This window comes from Carettochelys insculpta, chromosome 2 (assembly GCF_033958435.1).
Source record: "Carettochelys insculpta isolate YL-2023 chromosome 2, ASM3395843v1, whole genome shotgun sequence".
Lineage (NCBI taxonomy): Eukaryota > Metazoa > Chordata > Testudines > Carettochelyidae > Carettochelys > Carettochelys insculpta.
In genome coordinates this window covers 76,595,542-76,619,138 of record NC_134138.1, presented here as the reverse complement: position 1 = coordinate 76,619,138, position 23,597 = coordinate 76,595,542, and the positions used below count along the sequence as shown (strand labels likewise).

Below are 23,597 nucleotides of genomic sequence, written 5' to 3'. Positions count from 1 at the left end.
GAAAAAACATATTATATACAATGTGAGAGCAGTTTAGACCTGTGAAGTATACCATAATTACCAACAACTGGCTATAAACACACTACAAAAGATGCACAGTACTTCACAAATACAGAATTAATGCATTCCAGTTCATACATAATTTGTGAAGACATGCCCAATCTTGGTGGCTGGACTGAGTCTTTAAACCACAGCCATGCACTGGAGGCAGGTGGACAGACTATAATTTGGGGACAATGGGTGGGAGGAAGCAACAGCATCACTATCCTTTCAAACAAATGCAACATCTTTCCAGAAACCTAGTTCCACTGATGGCATTAGCAAAGGACAATGACTCCATATTCAGTCACAGTTCTACCCTGTCCCATATCTAGTACACTGATTACTCCTTGCAGAATTCTATGCAAAAAATAAAAATTCTGCACACAATATTTTTTAACTTTGCAAAATTCTGCATATTTTGTTTATTGAAATAACATTGTATACTCATGGCAGTTTCTTTTTTCTTTTCTTTTTCTTTTTGATAATTCATTTCAAAATACTTCCCTGGCCCAGATACTGCCACTACCTTCCCCACCAGAGGCCAGCTGTGACCCATTCCTGGCCCAGACACTTCTCACTCTGTACCTACCAGCAGAGAGGTAAAGGACTCCCAGATCCCTCACCCTCCCAGAGACCAAAAGGTAGCCTCCTTCACCCCAGACACTCACACCCCCAGCCTGCCAGAAGCCAGCTGCCGGGATCCTCCATCCAAGACACAGCCTGACACACTGCCTGATAGCGGGGGTCAGGGCTCGCACAGCATTTCCTATATGAAGCCTGAAGGAAGGAAGCCCTCCTCCTTCAGGGCTTGCTGGGAACTCCTCTGTACACTCTCCACCTGCAACTCCAGGCCATGTCTTCTATTTGTGAGCTAGCCTCTGCTGGGTACAGTGGCTCCTAGTGATGACGACAGGTCTGCAGCCCATTTTGGGGCGGGTGTGTGGTGGGAGGAAAGGAAATTCTGCATGCACAATATTAATTTCAGCAAAATTTTACATTATGAAGTGGTGCAGAATTCCCTGAGTAGTAACCTTTGCAGGCCCAGTTGCAATATGGCACCAATGATGCAAAATAAATTATACATTAAATTCTTTGATTTTAAGGAAAGAAAAAAGGAAGTAACTGGACAAAGTAAATTAGACAAGGAATAGAGGATGTTCATTATTTTAAGCAACCAGCTGTAACAGACCTGCCTTTTTAAAGTTAGATGTTTTTATTGTACGTTATTCGGAGTCCTTGCCATGTGTTATAATTAACATTAATTGCACTTACCAAGAAAAGAATGAGTTGTGTTATGCAACAGCTTGCAACAAAAAAGTTTATATATAGCTATGTAAGAGAAATCAAAGTCATATAGAAACAAAGTACAGCCAGGGACTATGTTGTTGGAGAACTCATGAACTTGAGTCAGCTCACCAGAATTAAAGAACTCAAGTTAGCCAACCAAATTCTCTTTTCTGCTCCTTACAACTAAATTAAAAAAGAGTTAAAGAAACTTCAATTTAAGTTTCAGCTTTGCTATGGGTTTCTGACCAGGCTCTGCTGGAGGCTGCCTTTCCCTCCGTAGTAGCCCGGAACTGAAAAACATCCAAGTACAGGCAGATCCTCTTTATGATTGGGAAGGGACAGCACAAACTGGATTTGAAGGCTATATCTACACAGCAGCATTATTTCAGAATAAGCTATTCCGGAAGAGATTTTCTAGAATAGTTTATTTCGAAATAGCACGTCTACGCAAAATGCATATGGCAACGAGGGGTCCTGTGGCACCTTATAGACTACAGAAATGAATGAGCATAAGCTTTCGTGGGCAAAGACCCACACCTGCATCTGACGAAGTGGGTCTTTGCCCACGAAAGCTTATGCTCATACATTTCTGTTAGTCTATAAGGTGCCACGGGACCCCTCATTGCTTTTGCAGATACAGACGAACACAGCTACCCCTCTGATACTTAAAATGAATATTGTGTCAAGCACCCAAGACCAGCCTTCCATTTTCTTGTAGCACTTACACCAAAGTAAGCACTTTCCCCTCCATCTATTCCCCTCAACTGAAATCTGAGCAGTAGTGTGAATTGCATGGACACATTAGGGTGACGAGGTGTCCTCATCTTATAGGGACAATCTCAATATCTGGGGCTCTGTCTTGGATAGGTGCCTATTACCCTGCACACCATCTTGATTTTTCTCCTTTGCTATCTGGTCTCCCTTGCCCTCATACAATTTACACGCACCACAGTCTGACTTATCCACAAGCTCCATCTCAACTGCTACATCTCCTGTCTCATCTCTATTCCCTCACAGAGTTCTGACCTTGTTTTTGAGTAAATTATTTTTTTAAAAGCTAATATAATCTATAACACATGTAATTTTTTTCCCAAAAGGTAGATACTAAATGTCCACTACTTGCACAAACAACTGATGTGAAAGTGTTTTTTTGGCAGATTACCATATTAAAAACATGGCCATTAGAGTTAATTCTCTTCACCTGTCATTTCAAAGAGAGTGATTTGGTTTGTATACTCTACATGAGTTGAATACTCCTTTTGCTTTCATCTCACCTACCCACTTGACTCCAACTTGTTTTCTAGGGAATACTCTCACTTGTCTCCAACAACAAAAAATCTTACATGAAATTAGATTACTCTTGATTTCCACTGTTTCTTTTCCTTGCTTTGTTCTATTTTGCACATAAAATTTTAAGGTGTTCAGAGACTTAGAGATGCCATTTTTAAAATTCGTGTTTATTTCTGGAACCAAGAAATGCACACATTTAATGTACTTACCAATCTTTGATTTAATCGCTTATTTTCCTCTTCTTTAAGCTGCAGCGTCTGTAGGAGAAAATAATCTAAAATAAATAACCTTTTTAAATATTTATGTTCATTATGTACCATAAACCTTTAAATTAATACCAACTAGTTCTAAACTGATGAGCATTCCATTGTCCATGCACCACCTAGTTTTTGTTGTAGGTTTCAGAATTTCAGGAAAACTTTTACAATCTCCTCACAAGCAAAAAGGTGCAGCCATTTAAAGTTAGAATAACTCTGCTAATGAGCCTATTGGCAAGATACTGGGGGCAAGCGTAATCGTTCTTCTCCTACTAGAGTTTTAACATGAAACATAGGCAATCTGATTGATGCTATTGAACCAGGAGCTAGCTTGCAGCTTAAAATAGAATTTTAAATGAAGTAAAACTAAGCCTAACCCTGAAAAGAAAGGAAGGCAGCTGGAGTGGGATTGGAGGCAAAAAAAGGAAACTGGAAGTGGGTTGTTAAACCTTTCAGATTTATACTTTAAAAATGCCTAATCAATTAAAAATAGCAGATATTTTTGATGCTGTTCCCAGCCTTTCACCAGTGGGAGTAGTTACACAGCTGTGACTTTACCTACAAAATCCAATCAGCCAGAGACTCTGTCCAAAGCAATACTCAAATAAAACACAAAGAATGATTTACAAAGTGGAAATCACAATCTAATTTCCTGATTAATGAACTGACATTCTAGGCTACAACACTGCATATAAAAACATACAAAATAGTTGGACTGTATTATAAGAAACATTTACTGTTCTATAGCCAATGTTTCTGTTTTATTTTAAAGAATTGTCACATCAGGGTTACAGTACATTAGACTTTAATTAAAATTATATAAATTAATATAGTACCCGAGAAGCGACTGAAATTATTTTGCTTTATTCCTGAAATTAGTTTCAAGCATTTCTCATACTTTGTGTCTCAGTGTTTTAATCGCCTTGTTTTGAGAAGAGTAAACATAACTTGGATCAACATATGAAAAGAAAAATTGGCCAGCAGTCACTTGCATGGAATTTATTTAATCTCTGGATCACTTGACAGAATTAATTCCTTTAATATTACTGAAAACATCCACTATTCTCTACAAAACCCAGATAGTCCCCTCTGTTAATTCCTTGGTTAATTTTCTCTGGTATCAAACAAAAACAGTAAAAACCATGTTACAACTACTTAAAATGCAAAATATTAGCTTCAATCTGATTCTCATTCATATAAAGCCTACTGAACATACTATAAAGTGTGAGTGGTCCTTAAAGTGGGAGTAAATTATATAAAGATCCACTTTAATATCTTGTAAACTATGAGAATGGTGTGAATTCATCTTAAGGTAAATGAAAATCAATCCCATTATTTCTTGGAAAAGACACATTCCTTTACAAACAATCATGTACCCAAAATTTAATAAGTATTTTCTCCACCACAACTTCACACAGATACTTATCTTTGAAGCATTTTAGATATCATGAAGGAACTGAATGAATAGATTAGAAAAGAATCTACTCACTCTTTCTAACACCATTATCCTCTGTTTTTCTTTAGACAACATATGGATGTTTTCACTAAGGAAAAAGGAAAAAAAAACAACACTTCAGAGGTTAAGAAAATACGAAAAAGTGAAGTTCTCTTTTCCAAAATGTTTGTCTACTGGAAGGTAAGGTTTTTGGGGAAATAGATACCAGTATATTTGTGCTATTAAAAAGTAATATAGAATAACAACATGACAACAATAAAAATCTGAAGTTACTGTTTGAAATACTTAATATACATTTGAAAGCAAAATTGCCCATATTTAATGGCAAATAACATATACTGTTGTCCTTATGATGCAAGAATCAATATGTCTGCCTTTGTTTTTTTTCCCCTCTCTCGGTATATGCACCAGTATTATTATTTCTTAGTTTTCCTTTCCTGTGTTATGTACAAGTTAAATTAACAATTTAGTACCCAGAAATTTTCTGTCTGTCTGTCACTAATGGGGTAATGTTGTGTCTCAGTCTGTGTGGATTTCAAAGGTTTTCAAGTGATGCTAGGGAAGTCCAGCACAAAGCAAAACCCCTCATTTCTATATGCTAGAACTCTTCCAGAGCTTTAGAAATACTTCAAAGTAGCAAGAAATAACACCAACTATAATTAAAACTGTTAACATTTCCACCCATAAGAAGAGAGGATTGCTAAGTAAAATGACTTCCTGGATCCCCATAGGAACTCAGAGTGGGCAGGCCAGACTGAATGAGAAGTTAATTTCAGAAAGGAAGTTACCAGACATTAAATTTTTAAGATTCTGAATCCTAACATAATCCAAGGTGGGGAAAGTAATCAGCAATACAACATAGCAGCAAGAATAGAAAAAGTTAATGCAGATTAGAAGTAGAATGACTTATAATGATTGGAAACTGGTTCTGGCAGCATATTACAGGTTGAACTGCCCTCATCCAGCACCCTTGGGATATGATCAGTGCTGGGCAAGAGAATTTGCCAGACTATGGGAGGTCGATACTGTTTAGCACCAACACTTCCACTGCTTACTGGGTTCTTAGAAGACATTTAGGGGCAAGATACAGCTAAATAACAGCAAAGAACACTGACAGCCAGGACTGGCAGCTGTAAACAAACTTTAAGGGACCATGGGAACTTGGCCACACCCATGATAAGCGCTCATCTAGCTAACTAAAATCATGCTGGATTACAGATGTTGTTGAACGAGAATTCTGGATTTGAGAGGGTCTACCTGTACTCCCAAATGGTACTAAAAACATTTGGCAGTCTTTCATAAAGATCTTAATAAAGAGCTTCAAAGACCACTTTCTCCCCAAGGTGATACCACAGAAGAAATAGTTTGTGAACTCTAAATCCCTCAACATGTCAGATGATTAACATGATTCAACTACATATTTTTTTCCCCATCCGTCCACAGTAGCATCAAATGCTCACAGGCAAAAAGAGATGACTATAAATTTGATTTAAAGACTGATTCCATGTTCGTAGGATATACTTTTGAAAGCTGTGAGCATAGCCACATTTATGCTAAGGTCTGTATTTGATGGAACGATCAGTGAGTAGGGGGAGAAAAGAATTTTATGAGAAATATAGACAGTAGAATCCAATTGTGGCCATCTTTTTTGTCATGCAACAGCATCCAAAATTTGAAGCACCACCGATGACAAACAGACTACCACAGATATGACAGAGTAATTAACAGGTCTTGCAGATAGAGAATGCACTTGAAAGGGCGATGTGGTGAGAGCCCATAAAACAAACAAACAACCTTGCCTTTGTTCCAAAAGGTCTTACTATTTTGGTTGGTAATATGATGTGGGCGTGCTTTTCATTTAGACAGGCTTGTACAAGCACAATATTTGAGTATCTGATAGCTGAACTGTGGAGCACGTCAACACATTCTACATCCTGTCTATCATGCTAATGGTGGATTACTTGAAGAATGGGGACTTGACATTATGTCATGCCTGGTGAGCAGATTCAGATGCTTTAAAAAAAAATCTAACTCTTTTATACTGAGCTTCACCCAGGGTGGGATGTGTTTTGGAGTCAAGTTCCCCTTGACCGAGATCACCATCTGTCTTGCAAAGTCAGCTACGAGCTCATCAATCTTGGATAAAAGCTTTGGGTTCTCTAACTTTGCAAAACATTATGGTCTTTTGCTAAGGGTTTCCCCATTTCTTAAGAGGGGTAATGGTCTTCACTTGAACAACATCCTTTAATGAAGGGCCATGTCTCATTTACATGTTGAAAGGAACTATTTAAAGCACTAGGGTACTTTTTAAATTTCTTACTTTAACTGTCGGTTGTGATTGTCACATTGTAACATACTTTCTCAAACCTGTCAAGAACAGCAAAATGTTTCTTTATTTTCTTTGATGACTGGTCATGATTAGATTGGCATCAGCAAAAGAGGATCTATACTGACTTAAATATTCTATTTTCCTTTTCGGTCAGTGGGTTTAAAGATTCTTGACTGACTTAATTTGCACAGCTAAAAAGAGAAGCTCATGTCTTCCAATGTTCTGGGAAATTTGCTTGGGCAATGGAGAATCTGTCCCTACAACTACATTAGGGACATGAAGCTCTACAAGAACTGTTTCTACCAAGCCCAAAAAACAAAATTACCTTCCTGAGATTAATCTGAGGGGCTAGAAGTCTCTAACGGACTGACTGGAGTTGAGGAGGGTGAAAAAAAAAAAACCCACTAGATCCAGTATTGGCAGAGTTTCATTTCTGTGGGGTATGTATGTGCGCGTTTGAGCAATTTACTCCCTGAACATGCCAGGGGAAATCTCTGCCTTGCAAAGGTATGACTCCTAGTGGTCTATGTTCCTTCTACTCACCAAAAGGCCTCACACCCTCTCTGTCACTGTCAGAGAAGGAGAGCAACTATGAGGTCCCATTACTCCCATCTGACCCAGAGCTCCTTTCTGTGGCACCGCGTGTCAGAGGACTACCGGGAGGCCTGCCAGACCTCACTATTTCTGAACTGTCTGAAAATGCTGCCTAACATGTTTTTTGCCTTTATGAGGTGGCAGGACACCAAAAGACCAAGAAAGGAAGGAGGGTTAAGACAGGACGAAAGCTTCCCTTCTTACTTTTTGCCTTTTTTTTCCTCCCCCCCAGGTGAAAAACAAACTGAGAGAGAGCTAAACCACTTAGCTTCTTTCACAGTGACTTTCTTGGGGTAGAAATAAGGAGCACAGCTTAGATACTAGTAACAAAACCGAGTTTCCTTCAAGATCTATGTAGTCTGCAGAACAGACCATAAGTCACAGACTGGGCAAGATGATATGATACAGAAATAAAGGCTTAATAAAAAAAAAAGTCCACTTGCACAGAGTGATAGAATGGTGTAATGAAAAGAGAAGTGTAAAACCAGGACTAGGATATGCCCCAGCCCTAGGTAAGGTCCTGTCTGTGTCAAACTAATTCTAATTAATAGTAATTATACTGAGGGATAACTATTAACTGTATTACAGAAAAAGTTCCTCAAGCTGAACTACATAAGCAAACATCGCACAAGGCAGCAGAACATTCCAGCAATATCACTGGCACCAAGAAGGAACGGAGAGTGGGAAGACAAGGTGGTGCCCCTTATACCACAACATGAGGGTGCCACACAAGAGGTCACCAGAGTGTCTTCTTTATGAACAATGCTAAGGGAAAAACTTCCAGCATTGGTGCATGTGGTAAGAGCACACACACCTGAAGTGGAATGGACAAGAGCAATCACTTGAAGAATGATTCAATTCTGAGTATCTCAAGTTGACCAGACCACTATGAATAAATATAAATAAATAGAAAAACGACATCTGAGTGAAAGAACTAAGAGAAAAAAAATCATTAATTCCAGGTTCCTGATTTTTTTTTCTCCCCAGTAATGGGGATAAACCTTAATAAGATGATTGCTCCTTCACCCATTTGATACTGTCTGGCTTAATCCTCCCTCCTATATGCCAAAATGTGTATGATCATCTCACCTACCACTAGTGATTCAATAACTTCCCTATGACAACAGCAGCACTTGTTTACATGGAAAAGTAACATAAGTAACATTTGTGTTTTACATTCTTGTAACGTTATTTTGCAGTTGTAAAGAAGGAATCAACACCACATACTCAGCCAGTTCTCCACAGATGACCAAAATATATCCACTACAAACTGGGTTTTTTTGTGTGGACTGGCAGGAAAAAGAGGTAATGGTTCCTTTTATGGTCTTGCCCCTCCACTCAGAACTAAGAGATGGGGAAAAAACATCTGAACTGCAAGGACTCAGGTAAACTTTTGGCCCCCGTGTATCTTGAGAAAGGTATATGAACTCTGTTCATCTGGCTGGAGCCCATTCCTGAGTCCCGTTCGGTCATTCCCACTCCTGGGACTAAGGTAGGACCATTTTTTGTTTGTTTGTTGTGAGCATTGCGGTAGTTGGTTTTTTTTTTTTTTTTGACAATAGGAAGGAATTTTTAATTTGCTGCCAGGGTGACCTGTATGGAGCATGTACAGCTGCAGTTTGCATGGGCAGGAAGTACAAGCATCCCTAACCAGGTACCTAGGGCCTTAGACGAATTGTACTCACTGCGTGGCCATCATGCTAGTCTCCATTGCAGAATCCAGCCTTCCTTCATCTGTAATCTCTGAAGCCATTCTCTCTGTTTCATCTGGGAAATCAGATGAACAGGCATCACAGGATTCTGAAACTGTAGGTAAATATGCTGATGGAATAAAATTACTGCTTCTCAGATTATTCGCTTCCTCTTCAAGCTTTTTCTTCTCTTCCAGTAATCGAGCACGATCTTCAGAAAGTGTTTCAATCAAATCTACATGATAATAGAAATATGTACAGATTCTTATTTAAAAACACAGCTGAGGATATCATAACAATTATTTGCATTTAAACCAAATGTAGACTAATTTAAAATCTAGCCAAATTGATAGAATATTTACTTACCCTTATCTCTTTCTTGCTGTTCTGTGATTTTTTTTAATTTGTCACTGAGATCATTTATTATATTTTCTTTTTTCATTTTTTCTCTTGTCAGCACGGTGTTAAAATTGGTCTGAAAAGTCAGAAGTAACATCATACAGAAGCAGAAGAACATAAATGATAGCAAAATATGTAAGACAGAAAAAAGGAACAACCTACAGTATTGCCATTTGCAGTTCCCCAAACTAAACTAGGAGACAAAGAAAATCAGCTCAAATAAGCATTTTTTGATATGTGTTTCGCATACTGCAAATGTTTCCCTGCTTGTTTTTACTGGATTTAAATTTGGGTAAGGGTCACTTCTAATTTTGTTTTGTGTCATATGCTATACATTTGGGCTACATCTATACTTGCCCCATACTTCAAAGGGGGCACGGTAATCAGGGTGATGGGAGATTACTAATGAAGTGCTGCAATGAATATGTAGCATTCACTAGGCTAATTCTCTCCCATGGCAATTTCGAAGCAGTGCAGGCACTTCGAAGTGCCTGCGGCTACACAGCATGCTGGCACTTCAAAGTTTGACACTTTGAAATTGCCACGGGAGAGAATTAGCCTAATGAAGTGCTGCATACTCATCGCAGCACTTCATTAGTAATCTCCCATCACCCTGATTACCGTGCCACCTTCGAAGTACAGGGCAAGAAGAGACATAGCCGTGTAGTCCTGTACTAACGGAATAATCACAAAATAGACTAGCTGTGAATAAGGCCTTTTATATTCATGGATACGGGTGAATTAAAATACCAGAGCTGTACGTTTCTGGTTCTTGACAAGTCTAGTACCAAACTGTTCTCAGGACCAGTCTTATTTTTATGATTACAGTGAATGTTGTACGGATTTTGTACTAAACTAAGTTACTTATAATTACAGATAAGCATAATATGACATTCATATTATTACATTAAAATATTAAAATGCTGAATGAACTAGAAATGGATTTTGGAGCACCACACAAAGCTTTGAAAGGTAGCATGTCCCAATGCTAAGCAGGTGTTCAGATTAACGAGCAAACATTAGTAGGCATCGTGGCTACTTAGCACAAATAACTTCTAACAAAATAGATGCTGGTTACTTTCATTAAATTATATGTCAGTGTCATACTTCTCCATGAATTGTTTCATTGGTTTTCCCTTTCTGCACTGGATCAAGATCAAACTTTTCTTTTCTTCACTTTATAGCTCTTCATTCATATTCCTTTTTAAGACCTACTTATGATGCATTTCATAAAACACCACCAACCAATAGCTAAGTAGAGGAGCAACTAGATATATTAAATTATGTACTGAAAAAAATTAAGACAAGAAACTGACAGATGTGTACCAGTCATCACCTTGATTTGTTCAGCAAGCTGTATCCCTTTTCTCTTACTAGTAATCTGTTTCAGTGCCTAAAGGATGTAAGTTCTCTGGGGCAAGGAATGTGTCTTCCCTGTGTCTGTACTGTATATAGCACAGCAAACTTCATTATTTCACTGAAAACTAAAACAAGCAACTTTTTAAGATACTGAACACAGAAGAACAACAATGATTGGCAAAACAAAATCGACGCATTTTGCAGGGTCTGTTTTTTTATTTCCCCTGCTACAATATACTTCTTACATGGGTAGGATGAGGCAACAATTTGTTGGCAATTAGAGCGTGGAGATTTTAACAGAATGTCTTAAGTGAGATCTTTCCTCAACTGCTCTGCTTCTGATGGGGAACATGGCATGCTATATACTGACACACTAAGGTTGCAAAAATCCTATAAAAGCAAACTTACTGCACAAAACCTTATTAATCATCATTTGTTCTGTGGCCATGAAATATTAAAATCCTGTAAAGAGAAGGTATGGATGGGCAGCTCCTTTCTGCACTTCATTCACAGCCTACAATACTGAAAATGATTGGAGATGTCAAGCACTTCAACCTCAGTTACTGCTCAGACTATTTACTGTGTAGTGCCTGGTCTGGTTTCAGTATATTCGCAGACCCACATCTTTTAGAAAATTTTCATTTGTCCATGAAGATTTTACCTACTGCTCAATCTCTTTCTCTGCACCTAGTCACTGATGGCAGTGCAAAAAACTGGATAGCTCAAAGGACCTGGAAATACTGTTGTGCTTCAGTCCTTGTGTCATATTGATACTGTGGAAACAAGAAGAGGTCCTAAATTGGAGCTCCCTTTTCAATCCATTAATGAGATAAAGCTGCAAGGTACAGCATGCACCACAAAGAATCCTTGTGTCTAGGATGGGTACCTATAGAGATTTTTATAAATCTGCAGTGAAACACAAATTTGGAGGTTCAATCTGATTCCAAAATTCAGTGTTTACTTGATTGGGTATTTCTGAACGGTCATGTCACAATGAACTGCTTGGTGATGGGAAGAAATACCTTACAATAAATCAGAAGTTACGTTTAATGGAGCTCATCTTGGAGCTCACATGCAGCCTTCTTGGCTACAGAAGAGTTATGGTTAAAGAAACAAGCTTACAGAAAAAGCCATAACAAGGCAACACCTCCCCTAAAATAGACTGCTTTCACTGAAGTCCCACAGTATATGCTGATAAAATTCCAACTCCATTCCTAAACTGGGAAATTTGATCTAACCGTACACAATAAGTTGTGAAATGACAATGAGAATTTAAGAAATACCAGAAAAATTAAAAATGGCAGAAATAAAAATTCTCTAAAACCCCCAAAAGACTATATCAAATTTGATGACTCCTATACCTGCTGTTCTGCAGTTAAAGACATTCTAAAGTTTTGCATTTCTTCATTCTTTCTCTTTTCTTGCTCTTCAAGTTGCTCCAAAAATTTCATTTTTTCTTCCTCAAGCTTTTCTTGAAGCTCAGCAACCAAGCTTGATGCAGCAGATAATTCAACAGGAGGACTTTAAAAGAAAATTTTCAGAATTTAAATATGGATTATAGAAATACAGTTCAAGAATAAATAAAAATAAGCAAAGGCAAACTCTCCTCCTTTCTTACTATAAACAAAGAGCAGTTGATATGCCTGTCTGTTACAGTTGTCATTTGGCTACATGGACATGGCTTGAAGCCATGAAATATGAAGAAATAACCCTGAAACACAGACCCCTACACTTAAATGTTTTCAGTCTGTAAGCAGGAAAAACCTAAAAATAGGCAATAAATTTCAAAGCAAGCTTTGAAGTAAAGGAATTAGGCGTCAAAACAAGCAGAAAGGCATTGAGAAATAAATCTCAAGAGACAGGACAGCCACTGAAGGTGCTTAAAGTGCTGAAGCAAGCTTTTATTTATTAATAACGTAGATTGCACATAAGATGGGGGAACAAAACAAAAACAAAGACTGCTCCTTTCCAGAGTTCATTGATGGTGCCCAACTGAAACTGATGAGGGTTCCAAGGGCAGACATTTAGGTTTGAGAATTGTTGGCAACTGCTACTAATGAGTCTGGTTTTTATTCCATATAGTTACTGCTGTCCTTAGGGGTGAAAAAAACTTCAAAATTTAGATGAGTTCTAAGAAACTGAAATTTAAGAGTGAGAATTCTGGTGGACTGTATCTTTAGAGAAGGAAGTACAGGTTGATGAACTCTAGTCCATCACCTTGGGGACCTGACCAATGCCAAACAAGAGAATTTGCTGAATCACAGGAGTTTTTTTCTAGCAGCATTACCAAGATTTCCACTGCATATTGGGCTCTTACAAGACATTTAGGGGTAGCCTGGAGATAAATAAACACAGAACGCTCATAGCCAGGACTGGTGGCTGTAAACAGACTTTATGGGACTGCAAGAAACTTGGCCAAACCCATGATACGCATAAGATGATGGATGTTGCTGAACAAGAGTTTCAACCTGCAGTCCATATTTTGCCTACAAGGTTTTGCTGGTTGTTTAATATTGATTTTTCTACTTAGAATAATAAAAAAATTCTTTGAATATTCTATAAATATATTTTAAGCAATCAGTTCTATTCCTACACTTTTTCTCTTTATAACATTCTCTCAAAGATAAAAACAAGCATGTTTTAAAACTTATAGGCAGATAGAGATATCAGTCTAATTACTGTTGTTTGTTCTACTCCTAGTTCAAGCTCTCCATGTGGAATTACTTAAATCTGACTCCAAAACACACTGTTCAAGAACAGTACAATTTTGAACACATTGTTCTCATTCAATTTCACTTATTTCAATTTGAAAATTAAATTTAGACTGTTAAATGTGATTCAATAATTTGGAATAACAGGATGATCTGTGACAATGCCTTAAAAATATGCCTTTCCCTCTGTATTCAGAGAATGTAGCTTTTGAAAAAAAATCTAACTTCCATTTATACAGAGACACCAGTCTTAAAAAGTCATTTGAAAGAACCAACACTGACTGCTCAATGAAGACAGCCTTCTAACAAATATAAAATAAAACAAAAATTTCATCAAAATAGAGAGACTGAGACAGTCTCTCAAGACAGGTTTACTGTTTCACAGAATACTTTTTCAGTGTTTGTTATGCTGTTAAGACTTGTTGCTTAACAATCCTGTTGGAAATGTATACAAATGTGTTAAAACATCTCAAATGTTACAAGCCAGAGATGCAACTAAAAAATCCTACAACTTCTCATTAAAGAGTTAATTTATTATACTCTATAGCTGGATTTCAAGCTAATTAGACAGTTGTCATAGCTGGCCCTACAGTTATGACTGTGATGAGGTAATAGCAATTCAAGCCTGAACAGAAGATCAAGCTGTGGGGATAAGTTATGTAGAATTTATTCTGTTTTAAAGACTTATTAAAACAAAGAACACTACCATAAATGCTTCTGGCACTGTAATTTAAGAGCTGGTACTTTTAAATGCATTAAATGGCTCTGAATACCACCCAGCTACTGCAACAGGTTGATTTGTCAATCATGACTACTACAAAAATGGCTGTTACAGCATGCTAGTGGAACCTCTCTAGTCCTACCTTTAGCTGTTTTTCATGCTAATGAATGGGAGATGCTAACTTACATGGAATTATAGATGTTTTGTAATTTGGCTGATTTTTCTTGATTTTGAAGTTTCCAGGCAGAGAGACTGTTCTGACACGTTGGCGACCCACTGTGCACACTAACATTTATTTGGTTTTCCCCGAGTGACACAACTGAATATTCTTCCTCATTGTTATATATTTAAATCCCTATTTGAATTACAGGATTGTTGTCACATAATTGTAGCTGAGTTGTGGACAAGACATGAAAAGCCAGAAGAGACGTATGTGTTTATATTGTTCCAGAAAATTTCTCTTAAATATTCTAATATCATGTCATGCCTCACTCTGCGCCCCCACCTTTGGTTTTTTTTTGGAGATAAGCAGACATTTTCTTGCAACTGTATGCCAGCCATTAATGTACAGGGCTTATACTCTGAGCCCCACCCAACTGTTAGCTGATGTAACTGGGGTTCTACTTTAATAATGGGGAAATAAGTACACAGTAAATCTCCAAATGTATGCAAAATTGTGGGCTGTGCAAACTAACCTAATCAAAAAACAAACAAACAAACAAAAAACAAAAAAATGCTGTAATAGAAGCATAATACTACAGGATCCTAAACATTAAAATTTAGTAGGACCTTACATATAATTTATAAAACTGTTAATGTCCTGAGAATTGTGAAGAGAGAAATGAGGAACCGATTGTGACAGGGCAACTTTTTGGGGGACCCTTTGCTTTTGTTTCTTTTTTTTTTTTTTTTAAGTGGCTTACATGTAATTGTATTCTACTCTGTATGAGGGGGCAACTACAGCTTCTCTAGGAACTAAAACTGTGCACAGTGCTTACAGCAAATCAGCCATCTTACCAGCTTCTGTGGGGGTTTGCATATACTAGTTCAAACTGGATTCTTCAGAAACAAACAGGCAAATAAAATAAAATAGCCCAAGTTTAAACTGTGTCAGGGCCTTTTTTCTGTTAACCCACCAAAAGGACAGGACTTCTCTTCAAGGTGGGTGGGAGGGAACAACAACAACAAAATCCTTGAGGACTGAAGCATTGCAGAGAAAACATAAAAGCTGCCAAAGAATCTACACGTAAGAGTGAAGGTGACCTCTGTTAAGCTTTTAAAATGTGTAGATTCTTTGGCAGCTTTTATGTTTTCTCTGAAATGCTTTCATTTTAGGAATAAATAAGCTTGCTTAGAAGGAGCTATGTGGTAATTTGTAACTGCGGGCAATATTCTGGTCAGATAGACTTCAGAGAGAAAGCCAAATGCAGGAGCTTGCCTGTCTGGGCAATCTGCCTTGCTGGGGACACCGCAGTATAAAACCAGGGAGTTACACAACCTCAAAACCGTCAGTCAAGAGGGAGAAAGATGAAGGTGTCTGCCCAAGGGAGGTGATGGCTCGGAATGGGAAACCCTTAAGTGTGTGCCCCTCGAGAGACCACAGATATATTTACTGAAAGTACTTCCCGGGGAGACAGTAGATATGTCAACATGACAGGCTTTCCTATTGACGTAGTATTATGTACACTGGGGGAAGAGGGACTGCGGCGGGGGGTTGAAGAGGCAGTAAGTTGGTGTAAATATGTTGCTTGGGGGAATGGATTTGTCTCACCCCTAAACTATGTAGCTGTGTCAATATAAATCAGTAGTCTAGATCTGACCTTAGTTTAAATAAAAAAAAAGTTCCTGCTGAAAATTTTAAGATGCTGTTTAGACTTTCCCTTCTTCTTTATTCAAGACACTCTAAATTTATTTATATTCTTGAAATATGGAAAACTGTGTGCCTTCTGGGGAAGAAGGGTTGAGAAATATGGGAAAAAAGTTTTTCTACATTCCATAATGAATTATCATTAACTTTTTAACCCTGAATACAAAGTAACAACATATAACATAATATCACTTTAATTAGTATGGGTCTACAAACATTAATACCAGCAAATGAAATTTAACGTGGATAAGTGTCAAGTAATGCATGTTGGAAAAAATAACCCCAAGTATACATTCAATATGATGGGGGCCCACTTAGTTACAGCTAGTCAGGAAAGAGATCTTGGGGTTATCATGGATAGTTCTATGAAAACATCCACACTGTGTGCAGCGGCAGTCAAAAAAGAAAATAGGATGTTAGCAATTATTAAAAAAGAGATAGAAAATAAGACAAAGAATAGTTTACTGCTCCTTTATAAAACTATGGTGCACCCACATCTTGAACACTCTAAACAGATGTGATCTCCTCACATCAAAAAAGATATTTTGGCATTAGAAAAGATTCAGAAAAGGGCAACTTTACTGATTAGGGGTTTGGAATGGGTCCCATATGAGGAGAGAATAAGAGACTGGGACTTTCCAGTTGAGAAAAGAGGAGACTGAGGGGGGATATGACAGAAGTATATAAAATCATGAGCAGTGTGGAGAGGGTGAATAAAGAAAAAGTATTTACTTGTTCCCATCATATAAGAACTAGAGGACACTAAATGAAATTAATGGGTAACAGGTTTACAACTAATAAAAAGAAAGATTTTTTTCACACAGCACACAGTCAACCTGTAGAACTCATTGCCAGAGGAGGCTGTGAAAGCTAGGACTATGAGAGAGTTCAAAGAAGAGCTAGACAAATTCATGGAGATTAGGTCCATAAAAGGCTATTAGCCAGGGTATAGGAATGGTGTCCCTGGCCTCTGTTTGTCAGAGGCTGGAAAACGGATGGCAGGACACAAGATGCTTCGTCATTGTCTTCAGTCCACCCCCTCTGAGGCACCTGGCATTGGCCACTGTCGGCAGACAGGATGCTGTTCTAGGTGGGCCTTTGGTCTGATCCACTAAGGGCCATTATTATGTTCTTAATATGCCTTCATGTAAAGTGTATGCTGCTGCTACAGGGGAAAGTTGGAGTGACCACTGAAGGGAAAAAAAGAGATAATGGATCCTAAAATAAGTTATTCTCACAAGCTCTCAGAAAATTCATTTACAATGTGTCATAACTTTGGAGAAGATATTTTTGTATGTTTCATATATAACTAAGAATTTTAATCCCTGCTCCCAGTGCAAAATTCAACTTAAATTTCACTATGGAGAGAAGTTCACTACTGCCTCCATAATGCTGATTAATTTCCATGCTGAGAAAACATTTAGGTGGCCAGCAGATGAACTGCAATTCAATACAAGCTGGGGCCATTAAGTCCTACTCTTGTCCAACAATGTGCAAGTACACTCAGGTAGCAAATACACAGTCTATGACTAAACGGGTATTTGGCATATTCCTTAAGATAGAGATAATGATCCTTTCTAAATTTCATATGTACTTTAAAATGAGACTAGCTCCATTCAATGGAGTTTAATGGAGCTAGTCAAAATATATAATTCTGGAATTAACAGAAAACCTGGTTAAAAAAAAAAGGAGGATGGGCTTTGTTCAACATACGAATGTATGCATCCTTATATATGCACAGGTGTGCCAAAACATTATTTAAATGTGAAAAGTGATCTGATTAAACAGACTGGACTGATGTTTTTTGTCACACTTATGCATCAATTTCCATCATCATCATGATCATCAATTTTCACTTCCACCATTTGGTAAATGGATGCAGCAATAGGAAAAGAAGGCTGGGGAGCATTTTGTATTTTTCCCTGTATTTGTTTTCCATGACCTCTTTAGTTAATTAGTTCTGAAAACGACTCCCTGTTATTTTTAAAAAGAAAGAAGAAAGTGATTACAAGTTTAATTTTTAAAAAGTGTTTGGCAGATTTCTTTTAAACGTCCCTTAAAACATATACACGGTTTTACTTTTTTCCCAGAAGCCTTTCACATTTTCTCATGAGTTTAACCAAATACGTATATTTTGTTTAAATGTACAGCTTGAACCTCTCTAATTCAGAACTCTCTTGCCCAGCAACATCTATAATCTGGCATGATTTTAGTTAGTTGGATCACATTTATGTGCATGGCCAAGTTTCCCATGGTTCCATAAAGTATCTTTACAGCCACCACTCTTGGTACTCAGTGTTCTTTTTGCTTAGCTATAATTTACCTCCTGAATGTCTTTTAAGAGCCCAATAAGCAGTGGAAGTGTTGGTAATGCTGCTAGACAATACCGATCTCCTATGATTTGGCAAATTTTCTTATCCGGCACTAGTCAGGTCCTGAGGGTGCCAAATTAGAAAGCTTCAACCTGTATTTGACAATACAGAAGTTAAAGATTTTTTTTGTATTCTTTGCAACCAATAGTGTACATGTTCTCTGCAGCCAAAAGCATCCAGTTTCCTGATCATATTTTCATTAAGAGATAGCTGTTCTCTGATTTCACACGATTTACTTTTGAACACCTGTGCTTTTGTCCTTGATCTGCAGTGGTTTTCTCAGATTTCTGTACATAAGTCTTGACCAAAGATCTGTCCAGTAACTTACCATAATTAGACTCTTCTATTTCCTGAAAAAAAAAAAAACCCAGATATTGCCATATCACTGGTTTCCTGGAAGCATGCCACTATCTAACCTTTAGTCATATGGCAGTGGGAAGTAATGGAACCGGACACGAGCACACACTGCTCTACCAGCTCCCAGCATCACTGGGGAAGGCGGCTGACAGAAAGGTTGGAATGGGCGCAGAGTAGAGGCAGGACCAGGGAGGGAGGATTGTCTGGGGCTCCACATCATTCTACGAATGACCCTGCATCGCACTGTTCTTGTTTTCTTACTTATATGACTACTACACTAAGCATTTCTTCAGCAGTCCCTCCTATTCCCTTTGCTCCCTTGCTGATGGGATCCAACAAGCCTCCATTATATACTGATAATCCATTCTTTGCACATCTTATTCCTATATGACAGCATGCAGACACAAATTAAGCCGTTATCTGCATGCTGATCACTTCCAAATGTGCTTCACTCTTGGCCTCTCTTTCAGTCCAGTTCTGTAGATCATCATGTCTGAAACATACCAACGGAAGGTACTTTATCAGTTCTAACCTTAACATAAATGAACAACTTCAGTTTAAGTCATCTTTATTCCTAAATGCTCTTCACTCCCTTCATATTCTACTACTACTGATAACTCTAGTCTCCATTGCCAATGTTCACAATCTGGAGACATTTCCCCAGACCTCTAGAATCTTTCAAAATCTTCCTGCATCAAGGTTCATATCTGAAAGTCAATAAATGAAACTCGTCTCCTATCATATACACTGCCATGCTAGTCATGACACTCAGTTTGCATACACTTCTCCAAGCACATCTTCCATTCGCATCTCTGTGACCAGCATACTTTATGCAAATGTCTTCTCATTCTCAAAACTACATTTTGTGTTATTTTAATTGCATACAAAGCAACAGCTGCCTGTGAGCAGAAGAAACTGATTAGTTGCATTTCACAGTTATTAATACTGGAACCAACAAACCCTTTTAGATTTACAATCTATATTTAAACAACTAATAATAGGAAATAAGCAACTCATTTTCTCCCATCCTCCTCTTTCCTTGCATGCCTATGTGATCTCACTCATTATCAACTATAAAGGTATTTTAAATAAGTCCAAGACTTTAAAAGTGTAACACCAAGTCTAAAACTAATGGAGTGTGAGGAAAAAAATATGTTTGATTACCTTTATTTAAATCAAAATTCCCACCCCTTTTTGAAAAACAGACAATATGCATTTTTGAAATCATTGTAACTTTCATATCAGAAATTATATTTTTTTTTCAGATTTGACTGTATACTAACTGGTAAACCTGCTTGCTCTTTCACTTTGTTCACGCTAAAAGTACAAGAATAAAAGAACTTTCCAATAAAAGTCTTCAAAACAAACAAACAAAACTTATAAAACTGTATACCCTGGCCTTTTCTACACTAGCACCCCCGTTCCTCTGTCTATCTACCCCATACAACTTCAGCTATGCAACTAGCACAGCTGAAGGCACATACTGCAGAGTCTTCCACACAGTATGGTTTGTGGGGGTTGCTTTCTCATTGATTCCAGCTTCTTTTCTTATACTGGTGGAATATTGCATTCGACAGAAGAGCACTCATTGATTTTATTGTGTCTAAGCAGATATGAGAAATCAACAACTGGTAGATCAACCACTGTAGCACTGATCCAACATACAGTGGAGACAAGCCCCCCAATGAGCACATTTCTGTGTCTAAAAGATGAAGCAAGTCACCATTTCTTACTTTAGCTTTGCCATTGACTTCAACAGGAGTGGAAATGGGCTCAAAGACAGAAAATAGTGACATATGAAAGCACACAATTCCTTCAATCTAAAAAGGAAGATACCTTTAAAAAGTGTGTACATTATTTGAAAATCTATACTTAAATATGCATGATTTGTAACCCTAGATTATTTTAAAAATAGCCCTCTAGGTCCTCCACAAAAGAATGCATGCATTACTATAGCAAATATGGCATACACTTTTTTTTTTTTTTTGAAGTCCTCTCAGAACTAAGAAATTCAGAATGAACCCTATTAGGCTATGTATTAGGCTAGGATGATGTATTTCACATAAGGTATTATGGAACAGCTGGCAGGTGGCTGGTTTATCTACTGTCAGTAAGTGCCTGGTTGATTGCCAAGAAAGGAATAGTCTCTTAAAGCAGCTTCCACATACCATATAAAAGCCCTTTCAACAGACAAGATGGTTAAAAAGTAATGCTGCATACCCCAAATGAAAGCATAAAAAAGGTATGATGTTTCAAATGTACTACCAAACTCTGCTTGTCTATAGGATCTCCACGTGATGTACAGTGTATGAAGATAAATTTCAAAAGCCCTATTAAAAACAAAAAGGCTTTTCATATGTTTCAGACTGTAAGATTAATTACATATACTGATTTTTTTTAAAAAAAAAAGCTTGTATTAAATGAGGTTTTACATCCACCACTCATTTTAAAGTTCCTTAGTATTCTGGAAAGTACTGTAATGTAACCTAGCACTACAAAATATCTTGAGTTACTAGAGTCCACTGATGCAAAAAATGTTGCCATGTATGAGTCTGAACAGTTTGAAACAAACAAAAATTTCAGTTAAATTTCATCATAAAATGTATAGGAAAGGCGGTATTGTACTGAAGATTACCTTCAAAATGCAGTAAGCCACAAGAATTGTTGAATAATCTTATTTTTAGATCACTAACAAAGTATTATTGAATTCTTACAGTACCTCTGATTTACTTGCATCTGAAGTAGTTGTATTTTTTCCAAGAGTTCTTTTTCAACAGCTTCCCTTTGTAATTCAAACTCCTTAAGGGTTACTTGTATTGCCTCCTCTTTTTCACTACTGAGCTTTTGTACGAGTAGTTTTCTTTCCTGTTCTTGGTGAGTTATTAACAGTTCTTTTTCCTCCTTGAGATTACGGATAACAGCTTCAAATTTGTCCTTCTGTTCACACAAAGCCACTTTTTCCTCTTTTTGCTTTTCTACGGCATTTGCTTCCACTTCTAACTTACTCTGTAGTTCTATTATTTGCTCTTTGAGACGTTTTTCTATTTCGAAAGCTTTTTGATACAAAGAGGTTATTTTATTTAATTCAGTTTTAAGTTTATTTGCTTCTTCTTCATGTCTGTCTACTAATTCTGAAATGCACTGATCTTTCTCAATTGTCATTAAAGTTCTTAGTTCTGCAAGACCCATTTGATATTCATCATTATTAACTTGTATCTTATGGTTTAATTTTTCTAACTCCCTTCTCAAATTTTCAGTTTCTTTATCAATAAGGGACTTTAGGATCTCCTGTTGCTGAGTTTTACTTTCTTCCAACAACATCTTCATTTCATCTGTTTCTGCTTCCTTCAGTGCAAGTTCAACTTCTAATTTGCACCTCAAGTCAAAGAGATCAGTAACTTTGAGCTTTAATTCCTCTATCTGTAGATCTTTCTCTTGGAGAACAGCTGAATGAGATTCCTTCATTTGTTCCAATCTCTCTTGATTTTCTTTTTGTAGCTTATCTAAACAATCCTTGTGCTCTGCTATTAATTTTTCAGATTCCTGTGCATGCCTCATTTGTAGATTGTTTTCCAATTCTTTAAGATGACTTTGCTCCAAACTCTGAAATTCTGCTCTCAGAAGCTGAATCTTTTCATCATTTTCAATCTGAAGCTTTTTCAGATCTTCCAATATCATCTCACGTGACTGCCTCAGTTCTTTAATTTCACTATTCTGATCCTTCATTTGCCCTTCCAATGCAAGTAATTTTTGGTTTCTCTCATTCTGCAGACAAACAACAGCTTCTTTTTCATTCTTCACCATGGCAAATTCATTATCTTTACTTTGCAAAACTTCTTCGAGACTTACTAAGTCTACCTTTAACTTTTTAATCTTCTTTTTGTTTTCCTCCACATCTTCTAGTAATGTATCAATTCTAGTTTCATACTCACTTTTCAAAGACTGCAATTCTTTTTGATGTTTATCTTTTAGTGTTTTTTCAAGTGAAAGTTTTACCTTTTGTATAACATTCCTTATTTCTACCGATGTACATTTTAAAGAATTTGAGAAGTCACACTGCTCTTTCTGTACAAATGTTCTAAAGTGGCAAAGGTCTTCTTTTATGTTTCTTAAATTAAACCGTGATTCCTGCGCAACTCCTCTACATTTCTTCATGCGAGCATTTAGAGAATCTTCCTTAACACAAACATTTGTGTCTTGCATACGTCTACTGTCTATTGCATTGATAACTGAAGAATAGAGGGATTCCACCATCATTTCTGGACTCTGTGGATCACTTACAATATTAGGAGATGACGGATTTTCCTCTATTACAAATTCAGTCACTGCTGACTTAAAATCAGATTCTGGGCTTTCTGCTAGTGAATCCAAGTCTAAAGACCCTTGCTCAAGGGCTTGCTCTAAGTTCGGATGAGCGATTGTTTCAAAATCAAATGTTTGAGCATCAATGCTGTCCGGAGACAATTCATCTAACGGAGCTGGGGGACACACGGGAGGACATAAGGGACCCTGATGACTGAGTGATGGAGGAGTTCTAGAAGAGGTAGCAATTGTGTTTCCTTTAGCACTTTCCATCCTTGGTGTAGTAGCAGATTGTGGGGATGCTTGACTATTGGAGACCTGCAGGTATAAAATTTAAGACAAAACTTTACAAACTGAATGATTAATATTTTTAACTCCAAGATTTAGCTAAAACTTGTCTCTCTCACAGCAAATAAAAATAATGTGATAGCATACTAACAAGTATCAGAATCATTGTGCATATAACTCTTTAAAAACTGACACTAAAAAGTTAAGGCAACGTAAACCTCAAATGGTTTTGACAATTTCAGCTTCTTTCCTAGAAGTTCTAGTTAGAAAGTGTT

General features: G+C 37.3%; 1 protein-coding gene across 3 annotated transcripts in view; it reads right to left on the bottom strand.

Moving 5' to 3' along the window:
- RB1CC1 (RB1 inducible coiled-coil 1) overlaps positions 1–23,597 on the bottom strand; it is a 144,106-nt gene that overhangs the window by 32,899 nt on the left and 87,610 nt on the right. For all 3 annotated transcript variants that reach the window (XM_074987180.1, XM_074987181.1, XM_074987182.1), the window contains 6 exons: positions 21,452–23,352; positions 12,066–12,225; positions 9,313–9,421; positions 8,941–9,181; positions 4,366–4,420; positions 2,829–2,876 (listed from right to left, as the gene is read on the bottom strand). In XM_074987180.1, the coding sequence (XP_074843281.1) occupies positions 2,829–2,876; positions 4,366–4,420; positions 8,941–9,181; positions 9,313–9,421; positions 12,066–12,225; positions 21,452–23,352 (2,514 nt within the window). The remainder of the gene's footprint in view (positions 1–2,828; positions 2,877–4,365; positions 4,421–8,940; positions 9,182–9,312; positions 9,422–12,065; positions 12,226–21,451; positions 23,353–23,597) is intronic.